Source organism: Petaurus breviceps, unplaced genomic scaffold (genome assembly GCF_028583685.1).
Source record: "Petaurus breviceps papuanus isolate PSGF00001 unplaced genomic scaffold, PetGlider_PUasm1.0 91133, whole genome shotgun sequence".
Classification (NCBI taxonomy): Eukaryota; Metazoa; Chordata; class Mammalia; order Diprotodontia; family Petauridae; genus Petaurus; species Petaurus breviceps.
Window position 1 is genome coordinate 75,039,874 of NW_027187419.1, and position 13,968 is coordinate 75,053,841.

At 36.6% G+C, this 13,968-nt stretch overlaps 1 protein-coding gene across 1 annotated transcript in view; it reads right to left on the reverse strand.

Moving 5' to 3' along the window:
* The window catches only part of NEB (nebulin), a 231,362-nt gene that overhangs the window by 14,035 nt on the left and 203,359 nt on the right, over positions 1–13,968 (reverse strand). Inside the window, 12 exon segments of the mRNA XM_069080869.1 lie at positions 1–2; positions 5–98; positions 1,380–1,472; positions 1,939–2,031; positions 3,721–3,813; positions 5,241–5,333; positions 6,350–6,454; positions 7,403–7,507; positions 10,219–10,323; positions 11,215–11,328; positions 11,826–11,936; positions 12,327–12,437. The exon segment at positions 1–2 is cut by the window's left edge and continues 51 nt beyond it. Of these exon segments, the coding sequence (XP_068936970.1) occupies positions 1–2; positions 5–98; positions 1,380–1,472; positions 1,939–2,031; positions 3,721–3,813; positions 5,241–5,333; positions 6,350–6,454; positions 7,403–7,507; positions 10,219–10,323; positions 11,215–11,328; positions 11,826–11,936; positions 12,327–12,437 (1,119 nt within the window).

The following is a 13,968-nucleotide window of genomic DNA, read 5'->3' on the forward strand; positions in this document are numbered from 1 at the left end:
AATACCGAGCTAAAGTTTTCTTGATTGTGTTTGACTCTCTCCATCTCAGGAGTGACCGGTAAAGGGGTTCCCTTGCCAAGGTTCTCTTTGTACAACACCTGTATAGCACAAAAAAGCATCAACAGTCACGTCAGCACAGTACCATGTGCAGGGCAGATTAGGTTTGTCTTCAGGGACTATCATTCAAAGGGAATTTGCAGTCACTCAAACAGATTTGAAAAAAGGCCCCTACTTGGGTTATTCTAAAGTTTGTCTCATCAGTGCTTTTACCCCTGCATACAGCCATTTCTGGCATACATTTCCAGTGAGATAGATTGATACGGGGGTTTGTGCAGTTGCCAAGCTAAGGGCATCGAATCAATGCCTTGACTATGTATTAGCCAGCTTTCTGGACAGGCTCAGAGTTTGGAATCATAGATGTCAGCACTAGAAAGGGCTCAGTAATCACCTAGTTCAGCCCCCTTATTATATAAATGATGAAAAACAATCTCAGACAAGTGAAGTGACTTGCCCAAGGTCACACAAGTAGTAAGTGACAGAACCAGACCTTGAATCAAGGTCTCCTGGCTCCTGGTCAAGTGTTCTTTTCACTATACCTGCTTGCCTTTAATTGTTGAGGAAAATAGAGCACAAATTACTAATGGGTAGAAAGATGAAGTAGCCAGTCAGGCAATAAGTGTTTGTCAAGTGCCTATTATGCTCCAGGCACAGTGTGTCTAAGACATAGGTTAGAGTCTATTCCTTATTTAAGAATAGAGAAATGTGGAGGAGAAAAGCAAAAAATATTAGCCACATATTTTCTGTAGACTCCAGAGTGTTCCAAACAAAGACAATATCAGTATATAAGCATCTTGTGTGTGTGGTTGTAGGAGCCATTCCATATGAAAGACTAAGACCTGGAGATTCACATTTCTGGGTGAAGTATTCTGAATATTGATTGGGAATCACGGTCTCCCAAAAGGACCTGTGAATCACAAGGAAAGCATCTGACAAGGTAACAAAGAATACAAGTAAAATTTGAATTTTTTTTCTTTAGCAGAAATATTAGACTTTAGACTTTCACAGCACAAGAAAACACCATGTTAGAAACATCTACTGTTATTTATAGAAAACAGGAAACATTAGAGTAACTGGTTTTTTTTTTTTTAGGGCAATGATAAATATATATATGTTGGGTAGCTATGGTTAAAATTTCACACCAGAACTGGATAATGTATGTATATTAAATTAGATTTAGACTGAAATCTTAAGTATTATTTGGTAACATTTCCCCTATTTTTTTGTGCTTAGTTATTTTACAGGGAGAAGATATTTGTCAAGGGTTAGGGTTATTTTTAGCATGATATTAAGGGAACTTTTTGGCCCCCCCTAAGAAATACCGAGCTAACGTTCTCTTGATTGCGTTTGACTCTCTCCATCTCTGGAGTAATAGGTGTTGGGGTTCCAGTCCCCAAATTTTCTTTGTACAATACCTGTGAGATATAAGACAGCACCCAAATAAACCCACTCAACACAGGCACCATAATTCAGGAAGTGAAGAAGACAGGAGTGAGGAGGAGGGATTGTTTTTGTTTTAGTTAATTGGATTTAGTAGGAGTATAGTTTTTTTACATTTTATTCCACACATTATGAAGATGAATTTTATGGTGGTAATTATTCTTTGGATTATAAATGATATGAGAAAGTTGAGTTATGTGATGTAAGCAATCATGAAGAATTCCATGTTAATTTCACTAGGGTCTTTCACACTTGTCAGTCACCCACAATGTTAAGGCTCAATGGATAAAATGAGTCACTAGGTGTCATCTAGGTGGTTTCGGTCAGATGGTGACACACACACAGCACCACGGTTAGGCTGTTACTTTTTTTTAAAAGGGTGAGTTATGATGGTAAATTTTTAAAGGGGGGGGGGGTGTCGTTTCTTGTTTTTACAAATACCGAGCTAAAGTTCTCTTGATTGCGTTTGACTCTCTCCATCTCTGGAGTGATAGTGGTTGGAATGCCTGTCCCCAAGTTCTCTTTGTACATAACCTGTAGAATATAAGGAGGACACCCAAAATGATAGTAAGATGATTAGTCCTTAAAAATCATTAAGTTAGTGTGGATATCAGGAAGGAAAATTAATTTGCAAAAACATTTTATCATTCAAATATATTTAAACTGGAGAAAAAATTTATTAAAGAATTATTTCTCTTTCAAAAATTAACCTCAGTTTTACTGTCTTGGAGAAAAAGCATCTATTAATTTGCTGTTGTCAATGATCAGTGAAAAACTTTTCCCCTGGAGGCGGAACTCAAGTTTATTCTGTACAGTGCAACCTATAATTGACTGTTAGATACCACCGCTACCAAAATTTCCCATTAAAAAAAGGGAAACCTATTTTTTTAAAGCAATATTTAACATGATTTAAGTTTACTTTGTTCACTGTGTAACCTAATGAGGTTGAACAATGATGTAAATTATCTTTTTGGAATTCTTGTATAAGTGGAAAATCTACCATTTGTTTGGGAGCAAGGGAAATTGGAGAACACCTCAGGAAAAAATGCTGTCAAAGATCAAGCTATCTCTGTTCATATTGCAGAGAAGGGGGCGAGGAGTATTGACTTTTTAAAGACTTTGGGGGTTTGTAAATTCTCTATTTTCCGCTATTTTGTTAACCCAGATCCATTTCCTTTTACCTACAAGAAGTATTAACTCTTTGAAAACCTAAAGAATCCTAATGTGCTTATTCTAAAGTCATTGGGTTATTAATAGAAATGTTCCTTTTTTTTTTTTCACCCTGCTGGGGATATAGGCAGAGAAGAACTCTAGGAGGGTGATCCAATAGCTTGCAAGAGAGAAAAATAAGACAAAACAAAACATGTCCAGAGGCTGCATGGCATAGGGAAAATGCCACTGGATTTGGGGTTGGAAGACTGGTATTTGAGTCCCTACTGTATACTCCATATTGTACTTGCTGTCTGAGACACCCTGAGTAACTCATTTCACTTTTCTGAGTTTTAGTTTCTTGACCTTTAAAACTGGACTAGTAGCAATTATACATCTAATTGTATATAATTGTTCTGAATGCCTTATCGATGACATAAATTATTGTATAAATTGGAGTTTTTAGATCACGGCTCAAAGAGAGTTAGACTTGGAATAGGCTTTAGATAATAATATCTACTTCAACTTTTTCATTTTACAGATGAAGAAATCAAGTCCCCAAGAAATAAATTGCCTTGCTCAAGGTCACCCATATATGGGATAGTCAACTTAAAAAACAGAATTAATATGGGTAATAATAGCCTTGATGCTAGAACCAAAAGCATGACTTCAAACAAGTCTCAAAAACTTCCTTGTATGGTCATTGGATAACATAAAATCATCATTATCAGAAATCACAAAGTTCATTTTTCATAGCCTTAGGAAGTAGGTACTATTATTCCCACTTTACAGACGTGGAAACTGACACTCAGAAAGTTAAATGACTTACAAAGGGTTATACACCTAGTGTGTGTCAAAACCCAGATTCAAATCCAGGGTTCTTCTGACTCTGGAGTTGGCATTCCCTATACTACTATCTCGCTAGAGAATGTTTTTGGTCTGTCTGACTCCCACCTTAAGTTGAATTGTACTTGTGCTCCCATAGAATGCAACCCTTAGTGATGAAAGACATAGACTACCTGGTAATAAAAAGAGACAGTTATATAAATAAGTACAGAATGTATCAGCCACTACCGAGCTTATGTGTTTTTGTGTCTCCTTGACACGTTTCACTTCAGGAAGATCAGGAATTGGGGTTCCTTGTCCAATATTTTCCTTGTATTTCACCTGTAGTAACACAAATGGGAAATAAATGACAGTACATGTTAGTCGCATGTATTCTGTCCAAGACTGGTTTCTGGCTAATAGACTATAGAAGTCTATTAATCCAATTAATTCCAGCTTGGCACTCCTAAATTTATAGCATCTTCAAGCTGGAAGTATATTAAAGATCATGTACCTCCCCCACTTTCCCCCCAAACTCATTTTCACAAAAGAAAAGCTAGGTCTAGGAGACAAATATGATGTCATAAACACAGGTCCAGTGAGCCAGAAGGGAACTTTCAGAGATCACCAAGTCCGTTGACCTATCTCATCATAGTACCATACCTAAGCTATCCATAGCAGACATGCATTCTTCTTTAAAAAAGAAAAGAAAAGAAATAAAGAAAAGATGTTCAATAAAGAAAATCCTTCCTTCTAACCTCGTAGAATCTTGGAGTTGAAAGGGGAGTGCCAGGGGTTATCGAGTTTAACCAGCAGTTCTTCTCAAATCCTCACTATAACATCAGTCATAAATGTCTGCCCTTGAGGCTGCCCATTCAACCTTTTTTTTTTTTTGGAGGGTGGAAGGCAGGGTAATTGTATTTAAGTGACTTGCCCAAGGTCACGCAGCTAGTAAGTGATTAGTGTCTGAGGCTGAATTTAAAGTCAGGTCCTCCTGACTCCAGGGCTGGTGCTCTACTCACCTAACTGCCCCTCCCATTCAACTTTTTGATAACTCATCTTCAGAGCTATCCTTTGTTTAAAATCTTTTACCACTTTAAACATTAATAAAACTGTTTTTGCTTTAAGCAAACCAACAAGAGTTTAATTGCATTATGAATATGAATTCTGCCAATCGGATGGTGACCAGTGGTGGCCACCATGAGAATCTCAATTTATGAGTAATAGATTATCAGATTTAGAGCGTGGAATGACCTTAGAGGCCATTTAGTCTTATATCCTCACTTGACAGATGAGGAAACTGAGGCCCAGAGAGGGTAAGTGCATTAATGTAAGGCTACAGAGAGAATAAGTAGCTGAGCTGAACAGGAACTGTATAAGGGGAGTAATTAGGGGACCCTTCTATGAAGTTGGACATACATGCTGGCTCCATGGGGATGGGCATATGCCCTAACAGAGCGAATGCTGAAGGATTTGTCCTTTGGAATAACAAAATCCCTCATTAGTGTCAGTTCCTGGTGAGGGGTGTCAATGTTTATCTGAAAGTGCAAGTCCTTCAGCCCTGGAGCTGATCAGTGTCCCTTGCTAGGGAATCAGCGTGCATACATAGATCTACTGGAGAGGTTCCAGTCCAACAAATCAGGAGGATTCCCCGACTACCCCTTTTCCAATTGTGTTGTTCCTATTCACATCAGTTATGAGTGCTGCTTAGCGAACCATGTGACTTATCAAAGGGATTGGAGAAATTGGTATAAAATCATTATCTTTACCGCACTAATGTGATCCTGTGTCTGTTTGATTCTCATCATCTCAGGGGTCTTTCCAATAGCCGTCCCGGGAGAGATGCCTTCTTTATATAAAACCTGGTTGTTCAGAACAAGGACAGTGTTACCACGGGAAAAAGTGGAATCTCACCTCTTCCTGCAGAATGACTAGAAGAAGGTTTCTGTGGAGTCCAGAGAACTTCCATAGGCCTGTGTAGCCTCAGCACAAAGCAATAGTATTACGCTGACAGCTTTGGTAGTCAGTTTTGTTTTTTCTTAGCTACTCAACAAAAATCCAATCATTCAAAAAACCAACAAGTATTTACTGTGTGGGAGGAGTCATGCTAGGCTCTGAAGATAAAACAAAAGTGAAATTGCCCCTCCCTCAAGAATCTTACATTCTATCGAATAAATGGGTGAATGAATAGAGGAAAAAGCATTTATTATATGCTTACTATTTGCAGAGCACCATGCTGAGTGCTAGATAGAAATAGAAGAGGGTCTCTGACCCCTCAAGGAGCAAACATTCCAACGCGGAAGATAACATGTTCAAGACGAACACAAAGTAATCTGGGGAAGGGATACCCCATCCAGGGCTAAGGAGGTGTCCAGGAAAGGATTCACCCCAGTCAGACTTCAGCCCCCAGACTACACAAATAAATACGTGGTCAGCACAGGCCTGAACAATGCTGAACTTCATTCTCCACACGGAACACAAAATCCACGTTGAGAAACACAAATGAAGTCAAGACAGATGCAACATGTCCATACTTTAAAAGTGACTTTTTGGGGCCAGGGACACTAATAGTAGACAGCATCAAAGAGGATTTCAACTGATTGGCCACAAGACAAAAACAGAGACCACATGGTTACTGCTTTGGGATTTAAAAGAAGTTATTTGGTTAGAACTTTTCAGTGACTTTAGATGTTCTTTGATGGAGCTTGCTTAGGTAAGAAGTTTGGTTATCCCACTATCAATTATTGGTATCAGGTAGGGTAGTAAGGGGTTAGTTATTTAAAACGTTAGGAAATTAGCATCATTACAGATAAATTTTCCTAAAAGGAGGTTGAAATTACTTAGGTTAGCATTGAAATGGAAAACAAAATAAATATACCGAGCTGAAATTCTTTTGGTTTTCTTTAACACGCAGTATTTCTGGCGTGTCTTGTACAACTGTAATTTTTCCTTTAGCGTTTTTATGATCACTCTGGTATTGGAGCTATGAAGAAAGAGTAAATAAACACCTAGTTACTATTTAAGCATTGTTGGGTAGGCCTGGTTCTTGTAATAAACAAACAAAACAAATCTAAGATAAGTCCTTTATGCCTGGAAAATATCTGAGAAACACTGATCTTAACAAAAAGAAAAAAAAATCTTTAGGGAGAATTTCTGGGGGGAAATTTATTATCAGATTTTGGTTTAATGTTGGGGAGCCTGTGGAACACACACATCCAACACAAAGCCAGCTGTTGCCTAGAGCTAAATCTCAGACTGGACAAAGATAGGCCATCCCTGACACAGGATGGTAAACATTTATATTTAAAGAAATAAAAATATTAAGAGAAGGGAAAACTTCAAATTTCTGCTTGACCTTTATTTTTGGAATTTGTGATCATCTCCAATCTAGAAAATGATCCTGAACACTGGCCCTTGTTTTCTAGAGGGGGATAAGAGACAGAAATTGGTCATTGGGCCCAATCTTAACAGGAGAATAATAATCATAAAATCTTCCCAGATGCCCATTTGGGCCTTAACTTTAAGTGTGTTGGTACTGTACTTTAAAAAAGAAATCCTTTTTAAAAATTATGAGCTTAGCAAACATTAAGAAACACAAACATTTCAGTAAACAAAGAACAGAAAAGAGGATTGCTTATGAAACTGTGAATGTCTTATTTACTAGGTTCTTTAAAGTGCGTGTTGACTTTTAAAAGTGTGCATGAACTAGGACAGTAACAAAACTCTTGCCTGTGTTCCCTTCTGAACTGTCCTTTCCCATCTTTAGTGTTTTCCTAAAGTTTTAGAGATGTTTTTTCTTCCCTTTTTTGGATCACTGTCACTACTCACCAAGGCTCCTCCCTCTTATCCTCCCATCCCCCACTTTCCCTTCCATCTTATAAAATACAAGTATAATCAAACCAAATGGACTTGGAGTGAATTAAACACATACAAGGCTGAAGTTCTTCTGGTTCTCTCGCACCCTCTGTATCTCTGGGGTCTCCAGCACTGTCTCATAGTAGGACATACACCTTTCTGCATCCTCTTTGTACTTTTTCTGAAAACACATTCAAAGAGTGTGAGCAGCACAGATCTACATGATATAATAACGGACCCTTAAGATGGCCTGATGTGATAGGGGTTCATAGGATCGTCGACGTCAGAGCTGGAAGGTATCTCAGAGTTTCTCTAATCCGACTCCCTTATTTTATAGATGGAGAAACTGGGACCCAGAAAAGTTAAACGAATTGCCTAAAGTCACACAGGTAGTTCATTGCCAAAGCTAGGATTCAGACTCTGATTCTTTACCTCTATTGTCCTGCTATTGAATCTTACAAGCTCAAACTTTCATAATAAGCAGAGCACATGTCTTCATAGAATTGTGTAGGGTAGGTAGTGTGTCTACTGCTGTGCTTTTATGCTTCTGTATAGATCCAGGGAGGACACCTGTCTAAGAGAGTATGTCTTTGCATATTCTTAGTCCTTAATCCACTGGAAGACTGACCAACAAAGATGGTCAAAGTTGGGCCCATAAAATTTGAGTACCTTGAAATCTAGTCACTATACATAAACAAGTGTTATATATTTAACTAGCTGCTAAACTATTAAACCTAATAACAAGACAGGAAGAAGGAAAGGAGGCTCCAGAGTGAAGGAAAAAGAGATTAATACAGACTTATCCCTACCTTACCTCCATGTTATTTTAGTTTGGTCTCTTTCTGGCACTAACCTTTTGTTTCACCAAATTTCTGGGGTGGTTGTGGGGAATGAATCTGGTCACTACTGTGCTAAGAGTTTATCTGTTTCCTCTAGAAAAAACCATATCATTATATATGTTTTATAAGTCATACTATAAGAATGGAAAGTTGCAATGATTGTTATACTTGTGTTATCTAGGAATTTTTTTAGGGAGAAAGGGATGGATTTTTAAAGGGAAGAAATGAATTATTTACTGAGAAGTGATCATTATATCAAAACAAAATATATTAATAAAACAATAACAAAGAATCTATATTAATAACAATTATGTTGTGTTACATTCCAACTTAAGTTTTAAGTTGTTTATGAGAGTTACTATTTGGCATATATATCCCAAGGAGGCCAAGGATGGGATTTCTGGTTCTCATGTACAAGAATTCTAAAGCGGCACTTTTTAGTGTAGCAAAGAATTGTGAAAAAATCCATTGTGGAATGGATAAACAAATTGTGATATAGGAAATTAATGGAAAATTACTGTGCCATAAGAAATGGTAGATTCAGAGAAACATAGAAAGACTTGTACAAACTTATGAAGAGTAAAATGATCAAGACCAGAAGAATAATTACATGATGACAACAATAAGAAGAAAAACAACTTTTCACAACCTCAGAACTCTGAGTAGTGAACAATAGTGATTTCAAAAATCTGATAATAAGCATAGCTAGAATGTACACTCCAAGATTTGTTGTCTTATTTTATCCTTACAACAGTCTCATGAAGTGCCTGGCATCATTATCAACATTTTATTGATGAAGAAACTGAAGATAAGAGAGACCCCCCCAGTAAGTGTCTGAGGTGGGATTTGAACTCAAGTCTTCCTGATTCTAGGTCCAACACTCTATCTCATCTAGCTGACTGATAATAAAATGTATTTACCATCTCTTAATAGAAAGGAAATCGACTCAAAAGCAATATGATATGCCTTCTCCAATATGACATTCATTGATTTATTTTGCTTGTCTATGTTTATTTATTACAAGGGAGGGCTTCTGCTTGGAGAGGTAGAGGTGAGGGGGGTAGTTTAGTGGGTAGTGAAAGACAGAGATAAAAAAAGCATTAATGAGGCATTTTTAAAAGTTTAGCTCATTCAAAGATAACAATAAGAAGAACCCATCAGCAAGGCAACCCAGACGGGGCTTCTGTTAAGACTATTGGACCTTAGGTGAAAAAATGATTAAATTGCATCTTCCTTAGAGGTTAGGAGGTATTTGGCTGAAAACACACAACAGTTGTATGGTGTGACTGTGATTTACATCTGATCACATCTGGAGGAGAATGGCATGACAATATAGATAAGATATGAGGCCAGAAACAAGTCCCAGATAAGACTGAGTTAAGAAGTGAGGAGAAACAAGTAAATCCAGCTTTGTGGTTTTGACGGAAATAGACCTGAATCTAGGGATATGGCAGAAATAAGCAAGCCTCCTGCAGAAACACTGAAGCTTCCCAAATATATCTAAGATTACCCATGTGCAAAGCTGATAGGACTATGGGAGGTATAGGTGAATAAGACATTGTAGTGAGAATATCATGGAGGTTTCTGATTAAAAAAAAAAAGAGGGATATAGAGGCTTAGCATACTCTTATTTCCTAGTAGCTTAATTAGAAAGCTCCACTTTCGAGGATCAGTTTTTACATTGTTGGCTTAAAAAAAAAGCAACAACTTTTTTTTTTATGAGTGAGAACTCCATTTCCTTTTACTAGTTCTGTGGATTTTCACAATTATTATTGTTGTTATTGATAGCAACTAGAGCTGACTATCTAGACTATAACTAGAGCTAAATATCAAGATTTAAAATGCTTTTCTACTGATTTAATCTGTTTAATTCTGACAAAAGAAATTCTAAATCTCAACCAAACTTATGTTACATTATATTCCTTTTTCTTTATTATGTTACAAAACCTTGCGTATAAAATGCTATTTTTGGAATTTATAGAAATGAACCAGGAATAGCTTTTTGCTTTGTTTTCCCTGACATTACATTGTGATTTTTTTCCAGTGTCCTCACCTGGCTTGAAAGGTTCTTGACTTGCTGAGCATGAATTATTTCTGGAGTATCAACAACAGAAGTAAAATTGGCTTTTTCCATTTCTGCCAACTGCTTATATTTAATCTGAAAAAGAAAGAAAACTGGTGGTATGTGCTTTAAAGGTCTTGAAAACAGATTTTCTGCTTTACTTAAAAATGATACAAATTTATACATCAAGAGATTCATTCATTCATAAGCCCATATTTATTTCTATTCTGCTTGAAGCACTGAACTATGGAAAAATCAAAGGGAGTAAAAGACTTTACAATATAGCTGAGAAAAAGGATCTATGTGTAGGAGATGACCAGAGGATTGGTACAAAACAATGAATGCTGTAGTAATATGTAAATATTATATATAAATATAAATAATCTCTGGAGAGTAAAAAGGAAGGAACAGATTGATGTGGAGTGGGCATCACTAGGGAAGTCAGAGTTCCTTCCAATAAAAGAGAGAGAAGACCCCAAAAGGATACTGTGTAAGTGGGCACACTGAGGACAGCATCTGGTAGGACCATCCTAGGCTCTATGCCCTTTATAATGAGGGTGTACATTCTGTGAGTCAGAAATGAGAGATGGAAAGAGGAAAAGGAACTGCTAATCCTTCTACTAGCTCAGCAAACATTCATTAATAAAGAAATTATTCATGTCTGTTAGGCAATAAAATAATATTCATTTTACTACCCATGAGACTCTTGGGAGTGCTGCAAGAATGAAAACATTTTTCTAGAATCAGAGAATCCCAACAGCTGGAAGGGGTCTTATAGATCATTTTAGTCCAATCCTCTCATTTTTCAGATGAGAAAACTGAGGCCCAGTGAGGTAGATTTGCCCATCTTGTTAATGTCAGAACTGGAATTAGAACCCAGGTTTCCTGACTTCGGGTATAAATATCTTTCCACAAGTATGTTTATAATGTGTGCATCTTGGCAAATTGGAGTCAAGAGGATCCAGGAGCCCTGAACATTACACTAACCTGGCTAGCAATATCTGTTGCATTCTTGGCCCTCACGAAATCTGGAGTTTCATTTGCCATGGTGGTCAGACCTCGTCCTTTGACTTCAAGCTCTAGGTCTCTCTTATATTCTTTCTGTAGAAGAAAATAATGGATTTTAGAAAAATCAACTGATTTCCTGGGTCTGTACCAGATAATGGGATTCAGTGACTATAGATATGTTCTTTTAAGATTTCTACAATGTGTATTGACTTAGAAATAATAGCCAGTGTATATTGCAGTATCTTATACTATAACATACAGTAGTGATATAAGAAACTAACATTTATATAAAACAACTCAAGCTTTATAAAATCCTCTATGCCCATGATATCATCTTATCCTCACAAGTCTGTGAGGGTAGTGCAGATTTTATAAGATGAAGAAACTGATCAGGCTGCTACAACAACAATGTACAATAGAAATGGAGAAGATTTTTAGTAAAACTTTGACCACTGTGTTGGACTCTTCTGAACAGCATTAATTCCTCTAAGTCAAACATGGTAGTACATTCTATGTAAAGCAAAATGTTTCAAAGGGGAAGGTGAGAATCAGATGAGATTTGTTAGATCTTGGGAGGTTTGTGGGGCTACCTCATTGAGGATCTGAGTTGCATTCTTTGCTCGGAGCATATCAGGTGTGTCATCCATTTCGGTGAGACCCTTTCCTCGGATGCTTTCCTCTAGATCTTTCCTGTACTCTTTCTACATTACAAAAATAAGACCAACAAAACTGCCAAGAGAGCCAGGAATATTTCTCTTAACTGAGAAACCAAGAAAAAAAAGTTTAAGTTTTAAAACATAAAATTTATTAGAATTTAATGAAGATGTGGACCACAGCATGGGGCAAACCATCAGATGGTGTTAAAAGGAAAGAAAAAATAGTTTGAAAAGTTACATACATTTATGGGATAGTCAATTAAACAATTAGAAGAATTAACATGGATAATTGATTAGGCAGAAGAATCAAGCACAAGAAGATACAACTTGAAACACCAAGAGTTAAGTGGTGAAAGAACACGTTGATGAGTGTCATTAGTGGAATTATGGAATTATTTGAATCAATAGAGGAAGAAAAGACCAAGGAATTGCTACCTCGCTTGCTATTTTGGTGGCATATTTGACATGTAATAAAGCTGGTGTAACCTCCAGGCCAGTAAGGTTTCTGCCTTTAATGGACTCTTCATAGTCCTTTCTATATTCTTTCTAATATGAGTAGAAAGAGAAAAAAGTCAAAAAGCAAATCTTTATGTTGATTTCCCCCCCTTAGCGATGGGAAGAAAAATAATTAAGAAAAAGTAACATTTTCCCTTCAATATATGGACTAAAGACAACATTTCTGTGAAGCATTTCCTGAAATGTATTTTTAAAAATTCTGAACTTACCAATATCAGATAAAATGAACATTTCCATGTCCATGCTAGTACAGAAGTTTAATACATAAAACACCAACTATTATGTACAGAGTGCTTTTCTTTTTAATTATATAAAAAATCAACATATAACTTGCAAAGTTGTCCTATTTGTGATTCTTTCTGACCTCCTTTCTTTTTTTTGTGAATCAAAAATGCTTTAATAATAATTTTTTCTTTATTTTCACTTTCTTTTTCCTTTTTTTCTTTATTTTTTGGGGGTCTACCTTATTCCTCCCCCAACCCTCAAATTAGAAAAAAAAAGCCCCAAATTTCTTGTAACAAATAAGCATAGGCTTGACAGTATTTCTGATCAATGGTAAACAATTATCAGAACATTTCTCTTTTTACTGGGAAAAAGTTAGCCAGGAGAAAGAAATAGGTTTTGAAGAAACCCAGGGTTACCAAACATCTACTTCATACAAATATAATAAGATTTTGACCAAGGCTAGTCTAACTGATAGGAAGTTTTATTTGTCACTTACAATATATGATTTCCTGGGTTTTGCAAGAGACCCACTTACACCTCAAAATGTCTCCCTTACTCTATTTTTTTTTAAAGCAATTGGGGTAAAGTAACTTGCTCAAGGTTACACGACCAGTTATTTCTGGGTGGGTGCTAAGTATCTGACCTCGTATTCGATCCCAGGTCTCCTGACTCTGGGGCCGGTGCTCTTACTCACTCTGCCACCTGGCTGCCCCTTGGACTCTTTCTATACACATTAAGTGGAAACAATACCTTTTATTCTATAATAAGAAATAAGATTTAAAATACAAATAGCCACGAGAAAAGCAACAAAGTATGCATTTTTAACATCAGAATTTTTTCTTAGGACAGATTTTGATAGGGAAGGTTTTCTTTCTTTTATTTATTTTTTAAAGTTAGAGCTTCATCACCTGATTTAAAACAAAACAAAACAAAAAAAGAAACATTATTCTTGGGTCAGTTCAGTGATTTCATTGGTGTGGGGAAATCTTCATATAGAATCTGCCAGAACTGATGCAGATCTATACTTTATAACCTTAGAGAATTGCTTATTCCTTTGAAATCTCACATCCATGAAAGCCTCTACAAAGGAAATCAATAGGTGTTTAATGAACTTTTTATTTTAAGGGAAAAACTCAAAATTACAGAAATAGATTTACGTTGGCAGAATTTACCTCCTAGTTAAGATAAAGTTAGATAATATTTGTAATATGCTTTATAAACCCTATAGTTCTACATAAAGTTACCCTCCAGCCTTGTAGATCTCTACAAGGATTGCTTAGGGATGCTGCAACATTAAGCAACTTGGTTGTGGCCACCAAATCATGATGCATCACGT